Genomic DNA, 23,647 nt, shown 5'->3' on the forward strand with positions numbered 1-23,647 from the left:
GCTTGATCACGGAAAGGTCTATTGTAAATATTCTACCGATGTAAGGTACTTTAACGGCCTCTGGCTTTTCTTAAATTTGGCATTCACTCTATTAGGAGCTCAATGCATTAAAAACAAACATTCGGGGATAAAAATATCTTTAAAAAAGAAAAACCATCAATCCCCATAATAACTCGCAGAAACGAAACCGGAAAGTAGAGGATGCATGTTTTGGAACTCAATCAGTTTCAAATTTCAATGTTGTATCAAAATGGCATCTCTACAAGGCAAGAGTACATTGGATACTATATATTAGTTTCAAAAATAAAAATAAGAATAAAAATTCATAATCCTAAGACTAAATCATGCATAAGGAGGTTGCATGTAATCAATCAATGCTCTCCCTTGTTTCCTCTTGACTCACTCCATGTGTGCTTCATGTCTCATCTCTGGCATCCATCAGATGATTGGAATGTAATCATCTAAAGCTCATCATGCGAGTCATCATCACCTTCGTCAGAGCTGCCTTCAGGTGCACCGCCGGATCTTTGATAGACAGCAGAAATGATGGGGTTGCACACAGCCTCCACCTCCTTTAGCTTCTCCTCATAGTCCTCTTTCTCGGCGTTCTGGTTGTCATCGAGCCACTCCAGTGCTTCCTTGGTTGCCTCCTCTATCTTCTCCTTCTCTTCGCTCTCGAGCTTGTCCGCAAGCTTGTCCTTGTCATTGATGGTGTTCTTCATGTTGTACACATAGGTCTCCAATTGATTGCGGGCATCGATCTTCTCCTTCACCTTCTTGTCCTCCTCCGCAAACTCTTCTGCCTCCCTAACCATGCGATCGATCTCTTCTTGGCTCAGGCGACCCTTTTCGTTGGTGATGGTGATCTTCTCAGACTTGCCGGTGCCTTTGTCTTCCGCCTTGACATTGAGGATACCATTGGCATCAACCTCAAAAGTGACTTCAATTTGAGGGGTGCCTCTGTTTGATCACATTGAAGAATTATTTAGTTGAACTAAAAGGTTGAGGAGTTCTAAGTCTTAAAGATATATGAAATGAATGATTGCGAACCTTGGAGCAGGTGGAATGCCAGACAGATCAAACTTCCCTAGCAGCCTGCAGTCCTTTGTCATAGTCCTCTCACCCTCAAAGACCTACAGAATTGTAATAACTTAGTTTGCTCACTCATGAGCAGTGAATCTACTATTCACGAACTTTAATGGTGTACAGGCATGGTATTTTGATCAGCAGCATTGTTCAACATAAAAAAAATTTCAGCACAAATATTGTTTATACCTGAATGGAGACAGTAGTCTGCTGATCCTGGTAGGTGGTGAAGACTTGAGATTTCTTGGTAGGGATCACAGTGTTCCTTGGAATCAATTTTGTCATCACTCCGCCAACAGTCTCAATACCCAGAGTCAGAGGTGCCACATCCAAGAGAAGGATATCTGTGTCCAAATTTTGTCGAAGGAACAAGTGAGTTCTAATGCTAAAGTTCAAGTAGATAATCCTAATCAATTAACTTCTGTAAAAGACTGTCAAGGTTATGATAGTACCTTTGGTTTCTTCACCACCCTCTCCACTCAGAATGCTTCCTTGTACAGCAGCACCATATGCAACTGCTTCATCTGGGTTCACTCCCTTGTTGGGTTCCTTGCCATCAAAATAGTCCTTCAAAAGCTGTTGAACCTTGGGAATCCTGGTGCTCCCGCCGACAAGAACGATTTCGTCGATCTGGTTCTTCTCCAATCCAGCGTCTTCCATGGCCTTCTTGACAGGTCCCATGGTCTTCCGGAAAAGGTCATTGTTCAGCTCCTCAAACCGGGCCCGAGTCAGTGGCTCTGAGAAATCCAGCCCTTCATACAGAGATTCAATCTCCACGCGGACTTGGTGTTGGTTACTCAAGGCTCTCTTGGCACGCTCGCACTCCCTCCTGAGCTTCCCAAGAGCTCTGTTGTCCTTGCTAATGTCCTTTCCATGCTTCTTCTTGATCAGCTTGATGAAGTACTCCATGATTCTCTGATCAAAGTCCTCACCTGAAAAACAATCATAATAAGATCATAGAGTTTATATCCTCCACTCGTGATATAGCAGTTACTGAAACGAAATATTGCTGCTTTTAATGGATTCATTTGCTTATGAAAAGGAATCCTACCTCCTAGATGTGTGTCACCATTGGTTGCCAGGACCTCAAAGACTCCATTATCAATTGTCAAGACACTGACATCAAAAGTTCCACCACCGAGGTCAAAAACAAGGATATTCTTCTCTCCACCCTTCTTGTCCAGACCATAAGCAATAGCGGCTGCAGTTGGTTCATTAATAATTCTAGCAACATTCAGACCAGCTATAATACCAGCATCCTTGGTTGCTTGTCTCTGAGCATCATTGAAGTATGCTGGAATATGACAGAAAGCAGAGAAGATAATGTGTAAATTAGTGAGATAAGAGAGGATTAGTGGTGCTATGATAACAGAAAAAAAAAGGTAAATTTCTTGATAATTTCTCTTACCTGGGACAGTTACAACAGCATCCTTAATTTTCTTCCCAAGAAATGCCTCAGCTGTCTCCTTCATTTTGGTGAGAATCATTGCACTAATTTCTTCCGGACTGAAAACCTTAACCTCTCCATCCTTGATTTTTACTTGGATATAGGGTTTCCCATCCTTGTTAACAATCTTATAGGGGAAAAGCTTCATGTCCTTCTGCACCTCTTTGTCCTCAAACCTAGAGAGGAAGAAATTTAAGAATTATTTACCATTCTACATTGTTGCAAGGCTATAAAAGTTAGAACATTATGAAGAGTTATATTGACAGTTGGACTTACTTTCTTCCAATGAGACGCTTGACGTCAAAAATGGTCCTCTCAGGATTCACAGCTGCCTGGTTTTTTGCAGCCTCACCGATCAGTCTCTCACTGTCCGTGAATGCCACCCATGACGGGGTGATACGGTTTCCTTGGTCATTAGCTATAATCTCCACATGACCATTCTTGTAGACACCAACGCATGAATAAGTGGTGCCAAGATCTATACCAATTACTGTTCCAAGCTTGGTCGCTTCCTCTTTTGCAATGGAAAATGCAAACAATGATCCTGCAGGTAAAAATATATAATAATGAACACACCTTTCTTTTTTCCAAACCCAAGAAGCAAAGAACACCGATTACAAAAACTTCAATGCCATGTATGAACAAATTCATATCAAATAAGGAACTTCTACAGCATAGTTACTGTAGACTAGCATGTGGTAGTGAATATTCCACTTGATAGGTTAAATAATTGAAGTAAATAGATCAAACGTATAAGGAGTATATCATGCAAAGGATACCATGATTGGGCAAGAGCAGTGAGCAGATCTCTGCCTTAAAAAGAACCTAAGGAACAAATTCAATAAGTTTATCATAGTTAAGGCATGTCATAGGCAATAAACGTTATACATGGAATAAGGTACAACTCAAAGTTAACGGTTTTATTTCTTTGTAAACAAGAATAAAGTAGAGACATCATAAATTAATAAATAACCAATCACTAGTTATCCTGCAATAAACCAACTAAAGGCTAAAATTAGCAAGATTAACTTTACTTCAACCGTTTAGTAACTATAATAACCCAAAAATGTAAAAAGAATCATTTTTGCACGCATAAAAGAATGCATCAAATAACTCAACAAAATTAATCTACTCTTATTAGCACTTCACACTCCATAAACAGAGAGGAAGTTTACTCACATATCGCAAAATGGAAAGGCATTTCTCATCTTTACTCCTTACTCTGAATAATTGCAAATAAAGCACAAACCTACCGAATATTACTTCTGGTCTACATAAACCGAATTTAGTCGACCAATATAAAGGAATCTGAGTCGGGACATAACACTAAACCGGGAAATCGATCGAAAACTCTGCCGATCTAGAGAAAATAAACGAAACCTAGAATCCAATATAGATCTACTACATGCATCATCACATTCACCAAAACAACCAACCAATAGCAACCGACCGATCCGAAACAACCGGATCGGTTCAAGAATGAACTCGAATAGATTATGAATCGCCAGTTCACCACCTACCTGCAAGCAAGAGTCCGAACAAGATCGCGGACCCGCGAGCTCGCATCGGTCGATCCATGGCTTCTCCTCCAAGCGCTCTCTCTCTCTCTCTCTCCCTCCCTCCCTCTTCGATCCCTCTCTCGATCTCTCTCAGATTATTGCGAGAAGGAGAGTGATCGCACTGCGCTTTATAGGGAGCGAAGGGAGAGAAGTCACAGTGGGATCCACAACGTCCATTTCGGAGGGAACAACACATCATCGGGATGACGTGGACCAATGGAAAGACGAGTTTACGGGCTTCTGCCAATAGGGGCGCGACTTGTTGTTGGGAGGATGGGAGCCGTCCGTTTGATCGATCTCGCGGCCGTTAGGGATCCGATCGAACTCGGATATTTGGTCTAAAACGGCGACTTCTTTTGATATCGTCGCAGGCTTCGTAAAGAAGCCGGCAAATATATATATTAGAGATCCTTTTTATTTTATTTGTATTTCACACCCTTACATTATCTGCTAATTCCAGTCACACTGTCTGTTTTACCAATGCTTTTTATTAGACCATAAAAAAACCTTTTTAGAGGTATTTTTTTGAAAATCCAATGACAAATATAAGCGAGGTTCAAGGTGCTTTTGGTATTTTGCTAAATAAATGCATTAGTGGAATTAAAAATAGAGAAAAATATATCAATATCTAGTCAATTATGTAAATCTCTACAAGTAAATGAAATGGCCATTAACATCCTATATTTTGAACAGAAGACTTAATAAAAAATTGTGATTAAATTGCATATATATATATATATATATATATATATATGTATGTGTATGTTAGCGGAGTTCTTCGTGATAATCATAGTCACCATCAGCATCGTCATCTTCTGAATCATCGTCGAAAACTGTGTTATAGAAAGTAAGATAATGTTTTACCATCTCTTCGAGCGTCAACTTTCCATCTCTATCATCGTCAACCTAGATCACATTTTAAATAACAAAGAATGATATTTTTCTTTCAAAATTGTAACTTTATTTTAAAAAAAAGTTTATTATCTAATAAGAGAATATATAACTCTGACCTCTTTCATCAAGTACTTGGTGTAATAGGTCGCATATGAAAGCTCCCCTGGGTGGATACTCTGCATGATGGGCTTGAGTTCTTCTGCTGTCAGAAATCTGTAACACTAATTTCAGAAGCCAATATTTTGTAAAACCTCCTATGTTTCATGTTTGACATATTTACAGATTGACTTATTCTTGTTATGAGCTAAAATCCTCATGAAATTTCAAATACATAGTACATACTTGTCTTTGTTAGTGTCAAGATCTTGGAACTTCTTCTCAGCCTTGGAGAGATGATCATAAAGATCACCATCTTCTTCAGTTTCAGATGCATCATGAAATTGATCACGAAACTCGATAAAACTTAGTCTCTCATCATTATTTCGATCCATTTGTCTATATCCAACAAGCAAAGATCAGTCAATGTTCTTCATATCACCCCATTATTTCTTCTCAACATCATAACACTGGTGGTATTATATAATTTATTTGCAGTAATGGATTAATTACCATGTACCTTTACCTCAATTGTTCCTTCTGCAGCCAGAATTGGACTTTCAAGTTGCTGCTGTCTTCAGGATGCAGAAAACTAAACAAAGAGGAAATTAATATTTCCATAAGATAGAAAAAAAATATATATATACAATTTATTGGTTGTCATTAGCTCGATTTTAATTTACTCTTTTGTACTTCAAAATTAAGCACTTAAACTATCAGTATTTCATAAGTGCTAATATTTTCCACCATAAATAGATATCAAAAGAACCAAACTACTCATCTATCTACTTAAGTGTTTAAGTTTAAAGTGCATGAGAGTAAATTAAAATCAAGCCAAATTATAGGGAATTAAATTTTAATTTTCCCTATCAGAATACTTATTAATATACTAATTAGAAATCCATAAACAGAAAGGAGATCAATAATGTCTACTCATTCAATTCGGTGAGATCAAGAGATCCATTGCCATCTGCATCAGCATTCAGAAACTTCTCCTTCCACCACCCTGGTTTACCATGTCCAGTACTGCTCCAATCTGAACATATGAAAAACTTTCTAGTGCTACTAAATTCAAATGATTCTGTTTTACAATCTTACACTAACTGGTTTTGCAACAGAATTATAGTTTCTTTTACTTTTAATGTTCGAAAGAGAGAAGGCTGGACCACAATTTTATGTTAAATCTTTGTAAAAGAGAATTAGAGTTCCACTTTATAATCATACTATTGTATTGATTATAACCAAAGTCTACTTAGCTGCGATAACATATAGTATAGGTATACATTATGTATGTTATATAAGGATGCACCATAAATTTGCACATTCGACGGTATCAATTCTACTCGCTCACATCTTTCAAGAATAATTAGATATGCGTGTGACTAATGCATTGGCGTATAATTTTTGTGCTATAAGAGAAGTCAAAATTCTAACCTCACTATTATCAATCAAGATACTATTCTTTGTTTGCATTTTTTTTTTTGTTCTATCCGTATTTGTTAAGCAACCTTGGATATAATAATAAGATGGCCATTATTACCTATTTCTTGATTAGGTAGGTAAGATAAATACTCCCATAAGGTGATCATGCCATCTTTATCCTTGTCATGCTTCCACATCTCCGTCTCTGTGCTATAAAACAGTCTTTCTATGGCCTGCTTCTTAGTCCAATCCTCAAGCTCCTCAAAGTTGACAATGCCGTCCTTGGGATTCTTATCTATCAAAGGAAACAGAGACATCAACCTCTCCGTTGCATTAAGCCGGCCCTCCTCGCCGTAGTACTCCAAGTCAAGCATCTCATTGAGATGCTTGATCTCCTCCTTGTTGGCCCCGGCGGCGCCTCGGTTCTCGTGCAAGCCGCGTTCCTGGGCCCGCCGCTCGAGTTGGTCGACCAAGGGGTCGAAGGCCAGGTGGTGGCGGTGGAGGGCGAGACGGCGGACAGGGCGGGACCGGGAGGCTGGGTCTCGAGTTCGAGGGATGGAGAAGAGGAAGTGGAAGGCGGCAAGGGGGAGGAGGGGGAGAAGGAGGAGGAAGACCACCGCCGGCTTTGGCATTTTTAGACTGAGGTGGTGGTGGGTGGAGAGTTGGGGTGGATGAAGAGATGGTAGTTGGAGCGGCTATGAGAGGATACGCGCCTTTTGTGACCGTTTGAAACGGGTCAACATGGGTGGTATTAGGTTTTCAAACTAGTCCACACAAAAGATTGGTCTATCTTGGACTCTTTGGTAAAATAAACCCCAACAAGGGTCCGGTCTGAAAGATTTCACATAATAAACTTCTTTATTATTGTTTTTTTTTTAATGTATATTTTGGTTTTTTTTTTGTGTGTGTGTAATTGATTGCATTGAATTGAGGTTGAGCTTGATACAACTTTCAACAAATATGGTGTTCACAGTGAAATAACTTTCATGCTAGTTTAATTATGCTTATTTTTTATATTTACATAAAAGAGCTTATCTGGTTTATATTATATGCTGTTTAGTTATAAATCGGTATAATAGTGTAAGTATTATATTTAATATAATATGAAAAGTAGAAATATTTTAATAAATAACCAATGGAAACTGGGGTAAATGGGGAGAGAATGTTGAACATATGATGCAAGGAAGAACTGCCAAAGAAACAGATAACACCAACGATAAACTGAACTATTTAGTTCTGCAACTTCAATTTGAAAATAAAATTTTTTAAGAAAAAGGGAACAAACATGAAGACTGTTACATGAGTGGGGAAAATCCATCAACGGGAAGTGATTACAAATCCAACTAGAAGGGCCAATAAGAGGAAAAATATAGCACTTAGAAAGTTTAGATTCCTTCCTTTTGATTTCCCAATGTCTTTTTGTTCACTTGAGCTTTCTCCCTTCTCTGAATAATTGATAGTAGTCGCTGCATCTCCATTGACCACGTCCCAGAATGACTGTATCGTAACTGGTGCCATTACGGTCTCTGGTTCTAATATCGCAGATGTCTCTATTGGAGCTTCCATGGATAACATCTCTTTGCAGCGGTCCTTTGTATCCTGCAACCAAGATGGAAGTGTGAGACAGCAGATGATCAACAATGATTGTCCCTTGCCTTTTTCTCTTAGTTTCAGTCATTCAGATAATTGTTTGTCCTATCAAAATCATTCATTTAATATGAGCTTTTAGAATACTACACGCACTTTATTTGCAGTGAATTAAGTCGTGGATATCAGTACTCCATTTAGCTTATAAGTAGTAAAAAGAACAGCCAAACCTCAAAAGTCTCTGATGGTTGTAGGTAGTCACAAACGTAGATGCCAGCTGACCATGGGACCAGAACTCTTCTAGGAAATGAGAGAGAGGAAGGTTTTCTGTTTCCAAAAGAGTACAATTTGTCGTTAAGAGCCACTCATGTAGTATTAGTGCCTGGAAAAGTGGAAAGTATATTCTTCTTTTGTTCTCACATTGAGGGCAAGATTAGGAAATGAAGAAAAAATTTCCAAAAAATAACCACTTGAATCAAGTAACGCAACTGCAAAAAATTTATATCTTCTGAAGTTATTGTGCATAAAATGCTAAAAATGGAAGACAATAATGGAGATTTATAGTGGAAAAGAAGAGTGGCAAGGACATGTCCAAAAGTATTAGTGCTGGAAGTGCTCAAGTTCTTCAAAAGTTGTTTATGAATATAATATGTTGAATATAAGACATTGTTTAGCACATAATATTTCTCGAAATTATTTGAGGAGGATTACCTTAATTCATGTAAAATAAGTTGATGAATGGGCTTTTCAGCTGATGCATCACCACATTCTTCGCTGGCTCTGGCCTCTTGTCCTTCTACCTCATCAGCAATGATATCTAGTCTACTTCTTAAACTAGTGATGATGTCCGCCTTAACAAAATAAGGAAAAACAAGGTTGCTTAGAACTATTAATATGACAAAACTACAAAAAGATTTTACAAAAGAAGATGATTTTAGAAGCCAAGTACTTCCAAAAGGCAACACAACTGTTTACTTGATGAAAACCATTTGAAATACGCCTGCATTACATCATTCATTTTTAAACCTTCTGATAGCTTCAAATCAGGACATTAATTGCACTTATTGGTACCAAATAGTGGGGATACATACATCTACTTTAAAAAGGATATTGATGAAGTACCTTTATATTAGATATAGCTTCTGAAACAGGTTCTCGAGGACCCAAGTATGCAGAGGCACAAACAGATCCATTAAAGACCACAAGCCCGGCAACTTCCTCTGAACTGCATGCTTTACATGAATTACATATTATTAGCCCCTCAGGATGATAAAGGAAAATTAACTAGCACAAGAACAAAAATATGTGTACCTCGTTACTATATTCATGCTTATGTTTCAAATGCAATGCAAAGAAAAAGAAGTGTATGGCATTCATAAATATAAGTGCCAACACACCTTCCACTGGCACATCTTCCTTGAATGGTGAAAGCAATTCAACTTCATGAAGGCCCTCTGATTTGGTGCATAGATCTTCCAACACCTAGATGACATAATACAAATAGCACGACAAGAAAAAGCCAAGCATGAGGAAGAAAGATGGGCGGATGGTTTTACAGAGAAAACAGAAGTCTGTGTAAAACTTTCTCTGCTACCTTTGACAAAGGAAACATTAAACAAACTAACCATGCTAACTACTGCTACATAATGAATTCTGATACATGAGGATTAGGAGTAGGGGAAGGGAAGATAGAAATTTGGATAAGTAGTCAACAGATTAACTGGCATAGGCTTTTAAATTTTAATTTTCAATTTAACCATACACCATTCAGAATTAAGATTTTCTGTTGATGAAATAATGAATTGTGTATTCTTTGTACAACCTATTTATTGTTGAAATGACATCATCCTGAATAGTATAAAAATCCTATAAAATGAAGTCAATAGAAAAATGATGAGTGTCATACCAGATCTCCATCTACCAAGGCTTTCGCACTTCGTACTTCTCTTGCAAGATGATTAATTCCCTTGAAAATAGCATTCTTAAAAGTATTGGAATTGAAAGGCCCAACCTGAAAAATGGGTAATCTATGCAAAACATGTACAAGTAAATGAGAGTAAACAAGAAAACTTCTACATTGTAAGTAAGCACATCAATCATTCATATAATTTATGGAGGTCTACATCAAGTGATAGCAATTATCAATAACATACTCTAGCACTTCTACACAAGGCTGACTGTGGCTGCAGAAAAGCTAGAAGTCTATTGACAAAAATGGAAGATAACATGGAAATATGGGATGAATACTAATAACAGGAAAGTCGCAAATCTCATGAAATTTACATGCAAATAATACCTTATTTCAAAATTATACATGCATCTGAAAGCTTGAACAGAAGCTAACAACTTGCCCATTTTGAAATCACATGGTCGCTGACTACTTGATCCCAATGTACAGATTCGACATACCCACCTGTCAAGATAGATCAAACTACAAGAACTGAAAATTCCAATCCAACTATAATAAATGACCACTTCAGAAATAAAATTGAAAGTGGATTTTTGTTGAATGAATCACAATTGAAACAATGAGTTGCATAGCATGACAGAAAAGAAGATCCGCAGAATGCTTCCAACTTTCAAGGATACAATCACTTCATATACTTTCCAAGAAAAGCAACAACAAAAAAATGGCAAACTTTACTCTTAGTTTCTAAGAAGCAAATATCGTAAGAACAATCAGAATTGGGAAAACATAAAAGATAAGAAACTTTTAAGTTACATATATAAAGAAAGAAAGACATTGTGGACCACCTTCTTGGGCTATATGAAATGTGAATGAGCAGCCTCTCATCAAATCCACTGTCATACCAAGGAGATGCTTGGGCAACCCCCCTAACTACCTGTAAAAAAAAGCTTGACAAAACGAGTAAGAAAAGGCTGGGACAAAAAAGAGCTAATATATCTAAAAAAATAAAAAATTGATTCATAATCTACTAATAGTATGCAAGCGGATGAAAGGTGAAATCAACTGTTATCAAGAGAAACTTATGAGGTAAAAAAATTAATACCACCTATTTCAATTCCTTCATTTCTTACTAAATTCCACGAAGAGGAAAAAAGAAGAATAAAAGAGACGAACTTCGAACCTGGGAGAGCACAGCAGGTGAAGTTGCCTTAAACGAACCCTCAGAGGCCCAAACGTAGACACCCACCACATCCATTCCACCCAACAGCATCCTCGACACCTTAAAGATCTTAAAGATTCAGAACAAAAATCAAAACTTTAGATACCAAATCACGCTTAAGTAATTCCCGTCACCTGTCGCGCGTGCTCGGCAACCCAATCCCCATCAATAACAAGAGTTGGCGCCGTCTCCATCGAACTCTTCCCGCCCTTGGATCCAGCCTTCCTCTTCTCCCCCTCGGATCGAAGAGAGCAAGCGGGTCCTCCGCCATCCGTGGGCGGCGTAGCAATCAAAGCGTACACCAGTCCACGATCCGTGTTGGGGCTTAATTTCCCTATGATTAGTCCCACCTGTTCGAGAAATCACTCAAATCGTTACAAGGATCGTAGAAAAAGCGGGTGGAAGATAGACAGATAAATAACAAAAATACCTCCGCGGGAGGGATTCCAGACCCGAACAGGCGGTCTTCCAAGGGCTTCAGTTGAGTTTCTTCGCCGACCACCGTCTTCACCATCGTCGCGGGTTTGATCGATGGATGTGGAATTTGGTTAAGGAGACGGCAGTGAGAAGAGCGTTATGGAGCGAAGTTTGTTTTGACTTGGGCCACATTTGGATTTAGATCTCGATTTGGGCCTTTGGTGAAAGCCCAATCGTCGCGAGTATAATGTTAGAATAAGCATATATTTAATTTAAAAAATTTACTTAAGGATATTAAAGTTACCATTTATATAATATATTTCCGTCAAAAAAATTAAAGACAAGAGTATTTTGTCATATTAAAAAAATTTAAGAGTCAAATTATAAATACTCATATAGTAGATAAAATTTTCAAATTAAGAAGATACTAAGATGTAGACTATTTAATTTAAGTGCGCCCATACTTTGTTCTTCTTAGTAGACTAATCTACACAATTAACACATGTGAGTAGTTGGCTGGCACCTAACTTGATTAAAAGTCTCACTATTCTTTACCAAACTGACTCTCTTAGATGCTTTCTTTCTCTTTCCCTTTCTCTCGACTCGACGACGCTCAGAAAAATATTATTCACTTGCAGTGTTTGGTTTGGTGAAGTTTATTATATCATTTCTCTTTTAAGTGCGTGGATAGAATAGTGCTAACCACGAAGAATAAGAGTCGGCTATCCATGCTGAATGAAGATGATCGAAGCGGATAGGACAGTTATTCTCGCTCACCGGTCCTTATCCGGGCATTGCTCCGGATAAAGATGCGAACACGGAGAAATGTATCCTTCTCGCGCGTTTCCACCCCGTGGCGAGTGGCGACGATATAGAGCTACATCTCGCGTGAGTTTACCGGCACGTGTGACGAGGAAACCGGGCTTTATACGTCAACCCTCGGCTATATGGGTTGAAATGGAATAAAGCTCCACGGCGGTTATTATACTCCTCCTTCTACCTCTCTCTCTCCCTCTCCCTCTCTTGTCCTTCTCCGCTATCTCCGGCGTTAAAGCTCGCCGGACTTGAGATTAATCCCTCTTCGCCCTTTCGAAGTCTAATCGGTATGCGATCGAAAAGCCTACGTAGCTCCTTAAGCTTTGGATTTGTACTGCTGAGGTTGTCGTTTTTTCTTCAATTCTTTCTTCTTTTAGCTTTAATTTTTGGCGTCGTTACTTGTAAGATAGCACGATGAGATGAATCTTTGTTGATTTGAGTTCTTCGATTGGGTTAATGGCCAAAATTTGTCCTAGTAGAGTAGCGGCGGGAATCTATTTTAATTTTTGTGAATTATTTCGGTTATGTGGAGATCGTAGTTTGGATAATTGGTTTGATCCGGATAGCAGTTAGTAGCATTGCTAGGGTTTAATCATGGTTCTGGTTTACTTATTTTAATCTATGTCTATTTAGTTTTGTTTTATTTTGTCAATCTCTACGTAGATGAATTATTTGTCCTTAAAGATTTCTTCTATATGTCGACTCTTTTGATTGCAATTTAATATTAAGAAAAAATAATTCTTGATAGTTGTTATGGCAATGTTTTGATGAAAGGAATATGCATAGTAATTCTCAACTGTATGAGACTACCACAAATGAAATCTAAATTAAAAATTAGAGCTGTGTAAAGTTGGTTTAGAAAATAACCATCTTGCTGTATAGGCACCCATTTTACTGTTTAGTTTGATCTTCAAATTCAAATACTTCATAGATCTCACTAAATTTGTGGATGGTTACTATGGTTCTCAACAGAAATATTTAGATAAATATTATTGAATATATATATATATATATATATATATATATATATATATATATATATATTATTTTAACTATCTTATGCCTTAATTAAAAAAAAATTACATAATCATAATTGCCGCTATATTCTCTAAAATATCAAAATTGCCACTAGAATCTTTCTAAAAGAATAAACTATTATGATTAATTTTTAATAAAAAATCCTAACATATTATTATTAAAATTAATAAACACATAATTAAATAAAATATTCAGTATAAAAATATTTATCATCAATTTTGTCTGCATAAAATAAGATATATTATATTGTATAATGGTAATGAGTATAATATTGGATAGTCTTTAAACAATTTTTAATAATTCATATAAGAGTAAGATAGTCTTGTTTTGGATTTAAGTAGTGTTTTAATCATAATTCAGATTTAACCAATGAAATAATATTTTTCAAAAAAATATAATAATTTTGGTGATAATTATGAAATTTTGAAGAATATAGGGGCGTAATATATCTTAGAAATTTTCGGTGACTATTATGTAAATATCTCTAATTTTAACCATTACTTATTTATTTATTTGTCTTGAACCATCTTAATTTGTTGGCATCCGTATAGGCACTGACGTAGGCGTCTATGCGGTTGGCTTATCTCACGACGCCTACAGTATTTTAAAACCTCAGACTTTTCTAAGTAGCCGTACAGAGAGCCAAGTCTCCATCCACGCAAAAAAAGAAAAAAGGTGAGTAGCATTAATTTCTTCAGCTGGCAGCTTGAGTCCCCACCTAATTGTTCTTGTTTCGGTATTAATGGGTAGATTTAGCTCGAAAAGTGCCTTCAACCATAGCATGTAATGTTTTCCATATGTGACATCTAACCCATTTTTAGTTCCAACTACTTGTGGTCAATATGGATTTATTTCCTCCACTCATCTCTATTTAATGTAAGGATACTTGTCAAATTTAGGTGTTATATCACATCAGTCTTTGATCTTCCCTTTCTTCGCAATAAAACCTTTTACTTGAATGAAATCGCTCGTAATGCAAGATGTGATCTATCTGACATATCTAAATCATCTTAGTTAACTCTTATGTAACTTTTCATTTACAAGTGCTAATTATGGTTTGTGGCTAGTATAATAATGCATACTCTATGTAAGCCCATTTGTTTTTTTGATATGCCAACCTTGGTGACATGCAAGAAAAGACATAGCTCTAAGTAGGTGGGCTCTTCCAAGACACTAATTACCTGCCCTGTTACTGTTTGGAGTGGAGAAATTTTCAGCAATAAAGTTTTGGACCACAATGTCAGATGATTTTTTTTTTGTGCCACTTTTCATGCACTTATAGTGGACCACAAATTGTCCTGCTCGCCATGCTTCGCATTGTTATTTGCACAATGTAATCATGCAAAGAATTACTATTAATTAAAGATGGAATTACCCTTATCAGAGGAAGGGTCTCTTGTGGTATAAACTTAGAATATTTTCTCACAATTATCTGGAGATCTAGGGTCTCATGAGGCAGACGAGGAGCCAAACTTCATATCTGATAAGGAGTGACTTATGCAAGGATCTTATTAAACTATTGTTTTCACATAGGATTGTTAAAAATTTCTCAGATGAATCTTGAAGTACATAAGAAGTGTTTCTTTAGTAAAAACTGGAGGGTACTGTGAATCTGTGATAAAGGCCTTGCAGTGGTTTCTTATTGCAGGACATTATAGCTTATCAGGCAAATGATTGGATAAGTTGAGTAGCATTAATTCTCTTTTGAAAAGATTTATCTTCCGTGCTACTTATTTCTTGCATCTCCTCCATCTTTCTTCTAAGAAGTAGTACAAGCTCTTACTGGATAAGAACAACAAACCATAACTATGTTTACGATTTATCGAGCTATTACTAGTAGCTATCAGTTGTAATGACTATCTGCTCTTTTACTTGTGTGTTAATCTTTTCCAAGCATAATGGAAGCAGAGGTGCCTGAACTCAACAAGCAGCATTCATTGAACAATTGCTATGACTCAAAGCTGTCTGCATCATCGGCAGCTGCATACTTCGACTGCAACATCTGCTTAGAGTTCGCTGTTGATCCAGTCATCACGCTCTGCGGCCATCTCTACTGCTGGCCGTGCATCTATAAGTGGCTACAGGTGGACTCCACGTCCTCACAACGATGCCCTGTCTGTAAAGCCGTAATCTCACAGAATTCTCTCATTCCTCTTTACGGCCGAGGCCTCAGCTCAAAAGTTGGATCTAACCGAAATCCAAAGATACCAAGTCAACCTTCGCTCTGTACCATAAACGAAGAAGCTCATACTCAACCAAACATGGATGCATACTTAGATGTCAATCCACCAATGCAACAGTCACGGTATCATGACTACTCTCACAGTCATCTCCACTTTTGTCCTTACCACACTAGGGGAGTTATCGGTTTGACGGCGGCCGCAAATCTACCGTGGGTGTTTAGAAATCTCACTATGGGTGAATTGTGTAATGCTGACCCATATCATTTTGCTATGGGTGGCGAGAGGATGAGGCGGCGGCAGCGACGTATTGAGGAAGCTTTGAACGATTTATGGCTCTTCCTCGTAGTCTTTATTGTTGTGTTCCTCTTCTTCTTTTGAATTCTTTTATGCATGTAAATGATGTGTGAGAAGGTAGTCTTTGCAAAGGTCATTGTCTTATGTTGTAATTTACTATAGCCTCTATTTACTTTATAAATAATTTATTTTATTACAGAATATAACTCTTTGTTTTAAAATAACAGTTAAACATTATAATATTTTTATTTTAGAATACAAATACTATTTATTAAAATTATATTTTATACTACACAAATCAAAATGTATTCATGTTAACTTTATTTTTTATTTTTTATACTTTATATCACATCAAAGATAATTTTCACTTATTTTAGAACACAAGTAAACATAAGCATGATTATTTCTAAAATAAAAATATTATTTTAGTAATAACAAATATGAATCTTATTCGCTAAAGTAAACTAGGCCTAAATTCTAATTTAGGAGCTCGAAAATATCTACATTAGGTTGTATTTGTCTAAATATTTTCTTTCCGGCAGTATTTGTTCCCTTGGATAATTATACTTTCGTTAGGTTGTTCATCTACTGTGAACAACCATTGAATCCTTGGATCAAATCTCTCTCGTGAAATCTTAATCCTAATTCTAAATTGAAAACTCTTCATTGGACTGCCCTCTCATCTAATTAATCAAGAGTCAGATGATAACTAACTGCATCCAACATCAACCACCAATGATTAGAAACTATTGAAGTCACTGTCAGAAATCTAAAATGCCCGATTCGACTCAATGAGGGCACATAACAAATTCTTAGATTTAGTTGGTGCAAAATGGTTAGTGTAACTTAAATTATGGAAATCTTCCCATGGATCTACTTAATACACTTCTATTTTAGCTTAAAATCTTAGTAGATCTTATAAGATTTGGATAAAGGTCGAGTTCTTAACTCAATTTATTCCCTAGTAAACCAACCGTGTGACGTGAAAGAACAAAGATGCTGACAGCGATCTAGGATAGATTTTTTTATTAAACGCATTCAAACCCTTGTCTTAATCTAATACTAAAACCCAAAACAGTTCTTTTTTGCCCCTCCCAATCCCATTCCCAAACCACCTTTGCTTCCACTGTACTCTCTAATAGCAACACTAAACCTAGTCCAGCGAAATGAGAAGCAGCCCCATGCCCCATTCCCCAAAAGAATTTTTGCAGTTATACCCCTTTGAATTAATTTATTTACATTAAATTTTACTAACTTTGATATTTATGCAAATATTTTTGATATCTAACAGTAATTATTCTGTATCAATATGAACATTATATATACATAAAAAAATGTATTTTCATCCTTTAAATTTAAGTGGTTGAATTTTAAATTTGAAAATTACTTGAAGAAGGATTTTAAGAGATATTAACACTAACATACTAAATTTAGAGGGTTATAGACAAATAAAAAATTTGAGAAGGGTGTGAGTGCAATAACGAAAAAAGACTGGCCACCGAAGGCTACCCCGGTCGCTTTCCTCTATAAAATTGTTCTTGCGGCACAACGGAACGCAGTTGCTTTCCTCTCTCAAGCTTTCAGACACCAAATCCACCTCGCAACTCACTTCTTCTTTCACTCCTCTTCTCTCTCTCTCTTCTCTCTCTAAATTTGGGGCAAGAAGGGAGGAGGAAGAATGGGGGGTCCACTGGGGGCGATCATTGGGAGGTATCCGACGGCTGGGAGTGACGGTGAAGGGCAGGTCGGAGGAGGAATCATAAGGCACAACCGGAAATGTCGTGATTTAGTGTTCCTCGTGGTCTTCATCGCCTTCTGGGTCGCCATGATCGTTAACTCCAGCTTCGGATTCAACCAAGGAAACCCATTGAGGTGAATCTCTCTTACTTACTTTGAAAACCCACTAAAAAAGAACGACTTTTGGGGTAAAAATGGCCTTTTCTGAACCTTTTTCTTTGGGTTATTTCAAATGGTTCTTTCCCAATTTTTCTTCTTTTTACTCGTCTGCGTTTTTGGCAATGATGTGTTGTGTATGACTGAATTATTGCATTCTGTGGAAGCATCTTTTTTTTTTATACAAGTTGATGGCTAGAGAGCTTGAGATGAGAGATCCAAAAGGATGTTTTTTAATCTGTTTTTGGTGTTTGTTTGAGCTTATCTGCTAGATTGGTTAGCACAATGAGCTCATTCTTGTTCTTGAAGCATTTTTTTTTCAGATGGTCCCCCATTTAAATATGCTGGACCTTTAGTGATTCATACCTATAAGTGGCATTCGCTAACTTGCTGGATTTTATCGTAACAATTTACTGGTATCTAATGGTGGTGGTCTGTCAATTCATCTGGGATTCAAGATATCCATTTTGCTCTGCCGTGGGCATATTGTTACTTGTTTGATTTAAGGCGATCTAGAGGTTGTTGTGGAAGATGGTGACCTTTCCTGGTCAAAAGTTGGCCATTGTTACTATGAGGGGTTTCGGACATGGAATGGGCCCCTTTATATTATGCAATCTTATGATGTTCAGAGAGAATGTATTGGTCAGTTTAACTGAAGCTTTGTGATGGGCAAATTCTACGCTGATAGCGATGACCAAATTTTGTTGATTTCAGTAGTTAATATTATTTATTCTGATTTCTTGAGGTGATCTGGTTTCTTTCTGTTATATGCAAATTATCAAAGTTATGGTGCTCTCTCTCTCTAATTGTGGTCTTCAGGATCTGGGAATGCTGATATTTGTGGTTGATTTTTCATATTTATTCTTTCTACTTTTTGGTTTGGTATTTCTATGCTTGAGATTGTTCTGATTATTCTTTAAAACAATTTTTGAGATGAACAATAAAATAAAAATGCAAGATTATGTATTTGTCTAGCTTAACATGAATTCCACATTTTCTCATTATTGCCACTGGCTAGTCTATCTACCTTCTGCTTACCTTTTGAGGTTTGTGATTAATAAATGGCAATATCTTATGCAGGCTGACGTATGGTCTAGATTATAAAGGAAATATATGTGGCAACAGGCATGGTGACCCAGATTTGCGCGAACTAGAGGTTAAATACTGGATGAATCCTAACCAAGTCTACCTAAGTGGTCTGAAGAGCAGCCATTTCAATCTGGCTGATGCTAGAACCATCTGCTTAATGGAATGCCCCATTCCTGCAGAAGATGGGGTGAACTTTGTCTGTGACTATCCAGAAGGTGACATCCACCTCTCAGTTGATGACTGGATTGACAGGGACTATGATTATTTTGAGTTTCTCACACCAGAGATGAGGAATAGCTCTCTTCAGTTGCAAGGCCCATGCTACCCTGTCATATTTCCAAGTGTAAATGGTTAGTGTAGCAGCTCTTGAAATATAATACTTGCACATCAAATAACTTTCTTCTATTCTGATTCATTTTTTCTGAAAATTTAGGAATTAGATTGGATTTGAACTACATAAGACCCCTAAGCTGCTGTTGACGAAGCAGCTAAATATTTTATTTGATTTCTTTATAGCCAATGGGACAAAATCTTGTTATGGCTTTGCCAATTCAAGAGTGAATATGTATCTGCCATCCAGGGTATTTGCTCTTTGGCATCCATTGCGATAATTCTATTTCTTGGAAGTCTAAGAGAATGATGAAGGTGTTCTAGTTTTTTTGGATTGTAGGCACCAAATGAATAACCTCCCTTCTTCCAATGATGCATCTGTTTCGGATACATTTTAGGAATAAGTATCTAACCTAAATACTTTTACTGTTATGCAGTTTTCTGGAGTTGCCAATATATTGCTCGTGCATCTAATGTTTCTTTGAGACATTGGCAGCAGATGGGTGGTGTCAGCATAGATGAGAACATATTAATAGATAAAAATATCCACAGGGCCATCAATTCTCGGTCAGCTGTCTTAAAGGTCTGGAAGTTCTTAATAAAAATGTGTCTTTTATGTAATTTCCTTTTATATTCTTATGAAAATTGAGCTAAAACATATTTAATCAACCAAGTGTTTCCTGGATATGTGACATCACCGTGTTGGTCTTCTCTTGTTTTTCCTCTCATACTTCTGTTTCTGTTTAAAGATGAAACTGTTTTATAATTTTATATGGAGGTCATATCTCCATTCTTGCATTTTCCAAAATTATAAGCAGTCCATCTGTCAAAATCCGCAAGACTTCCAAAATTTATGTTCTTATCCTTCTGTTGAGGATGATGTTAGCAGCCAGTCTGAAAATTTAAACATATGACAGAGTAGCTTTGCATTTTAAATGATATTTCTGGATTTGCATGCATGTCGCTATTAAATTTGATGCTCATTATTTGCTGAAAATAAACTTAACAAATGAACTGTTGTATGGTGCACAGAGGTATGTTGCAGATATCGGAAAGTCCTGGCCTGTGTTGATAGTTTGTGGAGGAATCTTGCCACTGTTCCTATCTGTAATCTGGTTACTAATGATTCGCCATTTTGTTGCTGGGATGACATGGATAACAGTGATTCTTTTCAATGCCCTTATAATATCTGTTACAATGTTTTACTATACAAAAGGTTAGTTATGTGGTATCCTAAATCCTTGAGATATATGATGTAAAGAAAAGATACTATATCATGTGATGTATATATAGTCTTGAGACTACCTGAAGCCAGCAAGCCAGATCTTCACAGATCAAATATTTTATAAGCAGCAGTTAATAAATGAAAATTGTTCCTTAATTTATGCTTTATGTTCTCTCTTTTTAAATGGATCAGTGTTATTCTTTCTTCTTATCAACTTTTTTGTGCTTTCAGCTGGATGGATTGGGAATGATGCCTTATCAGTTGTGATTGGTGAAACTGACCCATACGTCAACATAAGTGGACGGGTAAATTCTTCCTCTTCAACGCTTTTTTAGTCAAATCTGCTCCCTTTTGTCTTACCAACTGAACTGTCTTTGTTCCAGGAAATAAATCACCTTCGTGCTGCAGCTGTTCTGATGACAATTATAATGATTGTTGCCTTCCTCTCTTCAATAGCCATTATCCGACGTATCCTGATAGCAACATCTGTCCTAAAGGTAAGCATGATATGTGTAAGTAGAAGGAATTCACGATGCCACCTACCAGGAATTTACAGTGTAAATTTAGATTTCATTCGACAAGCAGGGACATGTGCAGAAGCAGGAATGTTTCTTCAAACAAAACCTTTATCTGATTTGTATGTTTACAATAGTATTTGTCAGAGATGGGAAGACGGTGTTCTCTACTATTTTTAGATTAAAGATTTTGTTCTCAAGATCTCCTTATACATTGAGTATTTGTCATCACTTAGGAACAGAAAATGATCATTATGACCTGTTTACAGGTTGCTGCAAAGGTTATAGGCGAAGTTCAGGCTCTTATAATTTTTCCAATTCTGCCCTACATCATCCTTGCTATCTTCTACATGTTCTGGTTTTCTGCTGCGCTCCATCTTTTCAGCTCAGGTCAAATTCTCAGAAATGATTGCAATGGCAATTGCTGCTCATACGACCTCAAAACAAACAGGGTTAATTGTGAAAGTTGTTGTGGCTATAGCATCCATTATACCCCGCATATTGGCATCTCCATTCTTTTTCACCTATTTGGGTGTTACTGGGCAACACAATTCATCATAGCTTGCTCTTCTACGATAATAGCAGGATCGGTTGCTTCGTACTACTGGACTCGTGGTGAAATATCGGTAATCACTGATCTTGGATCTGTATTAGAATTAAAAGTAAATTTAATTTTAATGAGGTAATCCGTGACCTTTTAATGCTTCATGCATCTTGGCAACTAGTTGATGCCTCATATGATCATGATCACAATCACAATACATGGAAAATAAATAGTCATACAACTGTATACTGCCTAATAGCAAAAAGGCATCTACCTTGGAAGCCATAAATCTCTAGGCGGTTAGGTCATTTTCCTTGCATTAGCAAGCCATGAACTACATGTTTATTCATTTTTAACTGTTTGAAATCATGAAAAATGTTACAAGGGAAAACGTTTTTCCTGAAATGTTCCGCATCTGTATGCATGAAGTTTAAATGCCAACTCTTCTGACTGAATGACTCAAATTATATGAATGCAGCCAGAGATTCCATTTCTTCCTGTATTCTCTTCCATGAAGAGGCTGTTGCGGTACAGTCTTGGATCTGTGGCTCTAGGCTCGCTGATTGTATCCATTGTAGAGTGGGTACGATTTATACTTGAGTCGCTTCGTCGCAGGTTGAAACTTACTGATACTGCCCCAGAAAGCTGCATGGGGAAAATGATGTCCTCTTCTTCTCAATGTTGCCTAGGGTGCATAGATTGGACTATCAAGTCTGTAAATCGAAATGCTTATATTATGGTAAGTATTTAAATTATTATTTTGCATATTTGTTTCCCAGAAACTTCAACAATACTATGAATGGTTGAGATGTAAATGCATGCCAACTGACCTACTTTCCTTTTTCGGTGTAACAGATAGCTATCACTGGAAAGGGATTCTGTAAAGCTTCTACAATTGCAACGGGGTTGATAATGAACAACATATTGCGCATTGGAAAAGTGAATGTCATTGGGGATGTTATTCTCTTTCTTGGAAAGTTGTGCGTCAGCCTCTTCTGTGCACTCTTCGCATTTCTTATGTTGGATACTCACAAATACAAATCTTCACACAACAAGATCTCATCACCTCTGTTCCCTGTGCTGGTAAGTTCCCATATCCACTTTGTTGCAATTAACCTTTCCTCGAGTGTGCTAGCATAATAGTTTGTCTGTGTGAGAATATGCTGAAACCTGCATGTTAATGTACTTTTGGCTTCCTCATATCTTCCTTTTTTTTCTGAGAGAGAGAAATGGACTTCCTCGTATCTTGCTGAAAGATTTGTAGATAACATGGAACACTTCACACGCCTAATATCTGGTGGCGAGTCTATCATTCTTGCCTACTGGACTAAACATAATCGCGATACGCTATTACTATTTTTACTGACAAGTGCATATATTTACGGAAACTGGAGACTAACTTCTTTTGCGTGGGCGGTGGGCCTGTAGGTATCCTGGGGACTTGGTTACATCGTCGCAACCCTTTTCTTTGCAGTTGTGGAGATGTCAATTGACACCATCATACTTTCCTTCTGCCAAGATGCAGAAGAGCATCAAGGAAATGCACAGTATGCTCCTCCCCTTCTCATGGAAACACTGGATGGCCAAGGCGAGATGCAGAGACTAACTCAAGGATCTTAAGAACCTGCTTGTTTTTCCTTGTTTAGGCTTCTCAGATCCACAAGCAGATAGAAAAGGATCACCTATTTACCTCCTGTCTGTGCCACAATTTTTCTTTTCCTTTTTTTTTTGGTCTTCTTTTTTGCTTTGTTGTAGGAGTTCGCTATTTCTTTCTTACTAGGTTACAATGATGCTCTTTTATATGTGTTTGATATCAGAAACAAAATATTTGATGCCTTATCAAGTCTTAAGTTATTTTGCTTTGTAACTTTCTTATTATTCCACCAACTTATAACTTATTATTTTTCCTTATGTTCTCAGATCTTGAAGAGCTAAATTTTTTTAAAGGGTTAAATGCATCTTACCGAGCCCCAAACGTTTTGGTAATTAGGATGGAAATTCTAAGGCCTTATTTGGTTGGTATCCATGATGTCAGTAGTAATACTATGGGAGAATAATTATCATAATATTAGTTATACTAAATT

At 37.0% G+C, this 23,647-nt stretch overlaps 5 protein-coding genes across 5 annotated transcripts; 2 read left to right on the plus strand and 3 right to left on the minus strand.

The window, feature by feature from the left end:
- Positions 1–208: 208 nt before the first annotated feature.
- Positions 209–4,188, minus strand: LOC140800844 (luminal-binding protein 2). Its single transcript, XM_073155736.1, has 8 exons — positions 4,054–4,188; positions 2,810–3,077; positions 2,495–2,709; positions 2,138–2,380; positions 1,539–2,018; positions 1,276–1,430; positions 1,051–1,133; positions 209–960 (listed from the first exon to the last, which is right to left on the minus strand). The coding sequence occupies exons 1-8, from the start codon at positions 4,109–4,111 to the stop codon at positions 462–464; spliced, it is 2,001 nt and encodes a 666-aa protein (XP_073011837.1). The 5' UTR covers positions 4,112–4,188; the 3' UTR covers positions 209–461.
- Positions 4,189–4,856: 668 nt separating this feature from the next.
- On the minus strand, positions 4,857–7,136 carry LOC140801098 (uncharacterized). Its single transcript, XM_073156101.1, has 6 exons — positions 6,623–7,136; positions 6,016–6,118; positions 5,609–5,674; positions 5,329–5,481; positions 5,103–5,199; positions 4,857–4,998 (listed from the first exon to the last, which is right to left on the minus strand). Exons 1-6 carry the CDS (start codon positions 7,134–7,136, stop codon positions 4,858–4,860), a joined length of 1,074 nt encoding a protein of 357 aa, XP_073012202.1. The 3' UTR covers position 4,857.
- Positions 7,137–7,721: 585 nt separating this feature from the next.
- LOC140800590 (uncharacterized) lies at positions 7,722–11,802 on the minus strand. Its single transcript, XM_073155343.1, has 11 exons — positions 11,650–11,802; positions 11,354–11,569; positions 11,181–11,279; positions 10,846–10,934; positions 10,388–10,504; positions 9,998–10,118; positions 9,489–9,573; positions 9,214–9,323; positions 8,803–8,942; positions 8,322–8,418; positions 7,722–8,103 (listed from the first exon to the last, which is right to left on the minus strand). The coding sequence occupies exons 1-11, from the start codon at positions 11,731–11,733 to the stop codon at positions 7,822–7,824; spliced, it is 1,440 nt and encodes a 479-aa protein (XP_073011444.1). The 5' UTR covers positions 11,734–11,802; the 3' UTR covers positions 7,722–7,821.
- An 823-nt stretch (positions 11,803–12,625) lies between these two features.
- LOC140801048 (E3 ubiquitin-protein ligase RMA2-like) lies at positions 12,626–16,103 on the plus strand. Its single transcript, XM_073156039.1, has 3 exons — positions 12,626–12,739; positions 14,042–14,165; positions 15,385–16,103. Exon 3 carries the CDS (start codon positions 15,389–15,391, stop codon positions 16,049–16,051), a length of 663 nt encoding a protein of 220 aa, XP_073012140.1. The 5' UTR covers positions 12,626–12,739; positions 14,042–14,165; positions 15,385–15,388; the 3' UTR covers positions 16,052–16,103.
- Positions 16,104–17,547: 1,444 nt separating this feature from the next.
- LOC140800588 (choline transporter protein 1) lies at positions 17,548–23,430 on the plus strand. Its single transcript, XM_073155339.1, has 10 exons — positions 17,548–17,839; positions 18,941–19,299; positions 19,717–19,862; positions 20,312–20,495; positions 20,736–20,809; positions 20,888–21,001; positions 21,289–21,645; positions 22,042–22,302; positions 22,419–22,646; positions 22,992–23,430. Exons 1-10 carry the CDS (start codon positions 17,646–17,648, stop codon positions 23,181–23,183), a joined length of 2,109 nt encoding a protein of 702 aa, XP_073011440.1. The 5' UTR covers positions 17,548–17,645; the 3' UTR covers positions 23,184–23,430.
- Positions 23,431–23,647: the final 217 nt, after the last annotated feature.

The sequence above is a fragment of the Typha latifolia genome, chromosome 14 (genome assembly GCF_019914945.1).
Source record: "Typha latifolia isolate L0001 chromosome 14, TyphaL0001v2, whole genome shotgun sequence".
NCBI classification, from domain to species: Eukaryota; Viridiplantae; Streptophyta; class Magnoliopsida; order Poales; family Typhaceae; genus Typha; species Typha latifolia.